The 3426-nt window shown below is 40.0% G+C and overlaps 1 protein-coding gene across 1 annotated transcript; it reads left to right on the top strand.

Moving 5' to 3' along the window:
• Positions 1 to 228: 228 nt before the first annotated feature.
• Positions 229 to 2639, top strand: LOC107601037 (homeobox protein Nkx-2.3-like). Its single transcript, XM_016293050.1, has 3 exons — positions 229 to 322; positions 429 to 774; positions 1848 to 2639. Exons 2-3 carry the CDS (start codon positions 435 to 437, stop codon positions 2471 to 2473), a joined length of 966 nt encoding a protein of 321 aa, XP_016148536.1. The 5' UTR covers positions 229 to 322; positions 429 to 434; the 3' UTR covers positions 2474 to 2639.
• The last annotated feature ends 787 nt before the right edge of the window (positions 2640 to 3426 follow it).

The following is a 3426-nucleotide window of genomic DNA, read 5'->3' on the forward strand; positions in this document are numbered from 1 at the left end:
GATAACTTGAAGAACTGTTATTCTTCAAGGATGCATTAATGATTACGTTGGTCTGGTTGTAGCTATCGAAAAGGTAGCGTGTGATATTAGAGGCTGTTTTTCTGCTGCTATGAAACTGTATATGCGTTTCCTCTGTGGATTGTAGGAAGGATCATTACATCCCGCCCCGGTAACGTGACATCACCGCGCAGAAGAACTGCCTTGTGCTGCCGGACTCCAAGAAAAACGCACAACCGTTTAACACCGACGAGTGGCGGTCCTCACCTCTCTTCATGCAAATCAAGCAGCCATGACAAAATGGGAGATTAATCGACACATTTAGGTATGTTTACTTGAAAATGTTGGTTATCTAAACAATTGTTCAACAGGGTTTAGTGCTCGAAGCTTAGAGTTGAATCGGGAATAACATTGTAGATGTAATCCAACAGCGCCTGATGATGCTTCCGAGCCCGGTTACATCAACGCCGTTTTCTGTGAAGGATATACTGAAACTGGAGCAGCAATCGCGCCACCTTCAATCTCTGCATCCCGCGCAACACCACGCGCAACTGACTCCGGAACTGCAGGAGAGATTCCAGGCACCATCATCCTGTTTTCTCGGAGGTGGAGACAGCCCCGGCTTCTTAGACAGCGACGAGAAGATGTCTTTTCTGAACTCTCTCTCCATGCAGGACAGTTTAGTGGAGAGCAGCCTTTCGCCTCCGATGTTCGTCCATCCGGCTCTGGGACACGTCGACACTAAACTTGAAGATGAACTTGAGGACCACGAAACGAGTGGGTGATTTGTGTTTTACAACAGACGTGAATGAGTTTGAAACTGACGAGGAGATCGAACTGATCGTGTCTCTAAATATAAGACGGAGGGAGAAAGAAAGATTAAAAACGAGAAAAAGAATTCAAAGTGCCATTGTATTTTGGATGAATAGCCTAGTACAGTTTTAATTTTTTACATTTTTTTTTTTACAAACAATAGCTAAATATTGCATGAATCATACAGCATAACATAAATATAAAACTAACTTGAATTAGGCCATTTGCATTAACTAGCACTGAAAATGCGTAAATTAGGACTACCACACTCTTTTTGAAAAATGTCACAATTTAATAGCTTTTGAAAAGAAAAGGGAAAAAAATCATTCTGTTTTGTGATTGCATAAAAGAGCAGCTTTGAAAAATCCCATGAGGTAGGCCTATTTTTATGCGTCTTCAATGCAAGGCACCTCGTAAAAGTATGTAATTGTGATACAGTTATACAATTATCATAAAGCTGTATTTTTATACAATGTTTAATGTCAATATTGCATGTTATGACATTTTCTATCCCTTTCGTACTTTATATTGGTCTAACCCTGCAGAGATATCGTGTACATACATAAACACAAATACATTTATTAATATATAAATAACATTGACTGACCACTTGTTTACTGTTTATGTATTGCACTACATAATTAAATGACTCATCTACTGACCGCCGCACACTATGCACTAACTCTTAGGCTATATGTTCTCCTGTTTATATAAGTTCTGTTGGTTGATCTTACAATACTATGCACTATTAACTTTTTTATTTGATTTGATTGCTAATACAATTAAAATTGTACTTTTATTTGATTTTAACAAACGTATTTGTTTTATTTATTTGTAATTGTATTTATCTGGGGGGAAAAACGACTGGGTGATTTTCTATCTGCAAGGTTGTACAAACTGTTGCTAAAGGCCTATATCCAGACTCACCGCAATTTTATTGTTTTGTTTTGTTTATGCAAGGAAATGCTTCTGTGAATTACGTGAAGTGAGAGTTAACCGAGTTAGCGCTGTGTATTTTGTGTCTCCTGTTTTTCTAGAGAGCTGCGGTGCCATCATCAGATCCCCGGAGTGTGAGGGTGAGGCGCACTCGGACACGGAGCGAGCGCAGCGGCAGAGGACGCGCAGGAAGCCGCGGGTTCTCTTCAGCCAGGCGCAGGTCTTCGAGCTCGAGCGGCGCTTCAAGCAGCAGCGCTATTTATCCGCTCCAGAGAGAGAACATTTGGCGAGTACCCTGAAACTGACATCGACGCAGGTCAAAATCTGGTTCCAGAACCGCAGATACAAATGCAAGCGACAGCGTCAAGACAAAACACTGGAAATGGCAGGACACCATCACCCGCCGCCGCCCAGGAGAGTGGCGGTGCCCGTCCTAGTCCGGGATGGCAAACCGTGTTTAACGGGATCACAGAGTTACAACGCCGCGTACGCGGTGAACCCAGGCCCCTACACATATAACGGCTACTCGTCTTATAATAACGCCGCGTACACAAACCCTTACAGCTGTACATATCCCAGCCTCCCTCCTCTTCCAGCAAACACATCCACTAATGCGCTGATGAGCATGAGTCTGAACAACCTCGGAACATATTCCCAACCTCAGACATCACAAGGGACACCCGTGTCCGCGTGCCAAGGGACTCTGCAGGGTATTCGGGCATGGTAGTGCCATTGCAACGCACCCGTCTGTATATAAATGGCAACTTTACAATATTAGCACACAGTTAGCCATGTTTTATAGGCCTAGGGTCCTGTATAGTCTACCTTTTCAGTATAAACTTGAGTGAATTTCTTCTAGCAACCCTTCCATGATGGCTGAACGAATGCACATGAATATTCATAGCAATTTTTGACCACCTATTTGGACAACATACTCCCTGAACATTTGCGGGTCTAACTTTAGACTGGCACCATGGTATCAGAGACAGCTGTTTTCTCATTCATTGCACTTATCGATGAAAACGCTATAACCTAAGAAATGTTACGAATATTGACAACGGTGTGTGTGATTTTGTGCAAACCTACATTGTAAAAATAAAAACAGTAAACTTTATTTTTAAAAGGTGACACTAAAATATTTACTATTTGAAACACGGGACATATAAGAATCTATAGCCTATACATTAAAAAAAACGCTCAAGTGAAAGAAAGAGAGTAACTAATTTAAATCGAAGACCTACAATTCAATACGCAAAAACATTTTTTAATAAGAGGCGGAAAATTTCAGAGAAAAAAAATACATATTAGCAATAAGTCAAAATACTTATAACTAAATAACTTTTAATGTTTCGTTCAACAAATAGTCTAAAATAAAGTCAGCTTATTTTTGCAAATTAAGCCTATAGTAAAATAAACAAATTCGTTTTATTTCACTATAGGCTACGTTTAATTATCCATGAGTATTAATATTCAGAACTATAATTCGAATTTCTCAAGTCTCACAAGCACAATCGTTATAACGATAGATTCGGACGTCTCATAAATTAATTACGTCGCCATCTAAACTCATCTTTCGCTTTTAACTCCCAGTTTTTCAAAGACAAAAGGGTCACAAAATTAACGACAATTACCTGATTTTTTTGGAAAGCAAATACATACTATACTATGGCGAAGAATAAA

The sequence above is a fragment of the Sinocyclocheilus grahami genome, unplaced genomic scaffold (genome assembly GCF_001515645.1).
Source record: "Sinocyclocheilus grahami isolate Dianchi unplaced genomic scaffold, SAMN03320097.WGS_v1.1 scaffold297.1, whole genome shotgun sequence".
NCBI lineage: Eukaryota > Metazoa > Chordata > Actinopteri > Cypriniformes > Cyprinidae > Sinocyclocheilus > Sinocyclocheilus grahami.

What these genes read in the sequence shown, in the direction of transcription:
- LOC107601037 (XM_016293050.1), top strand. Translation starts at nt 435, where the DNA reads ATGATGCTTCCGAGCCCGGTTACATCAACGCCGTTTTCTGTGAAGGAT. An exon ending in ACTTGAGGACCACGAAACGA is followed by an intron (nt 775 to 1,847) that starts GTGGGTGATTTG and finishes CTGTTTTTCTAG; the next exon opens with AGAGCTGCGGTGCCATCATC.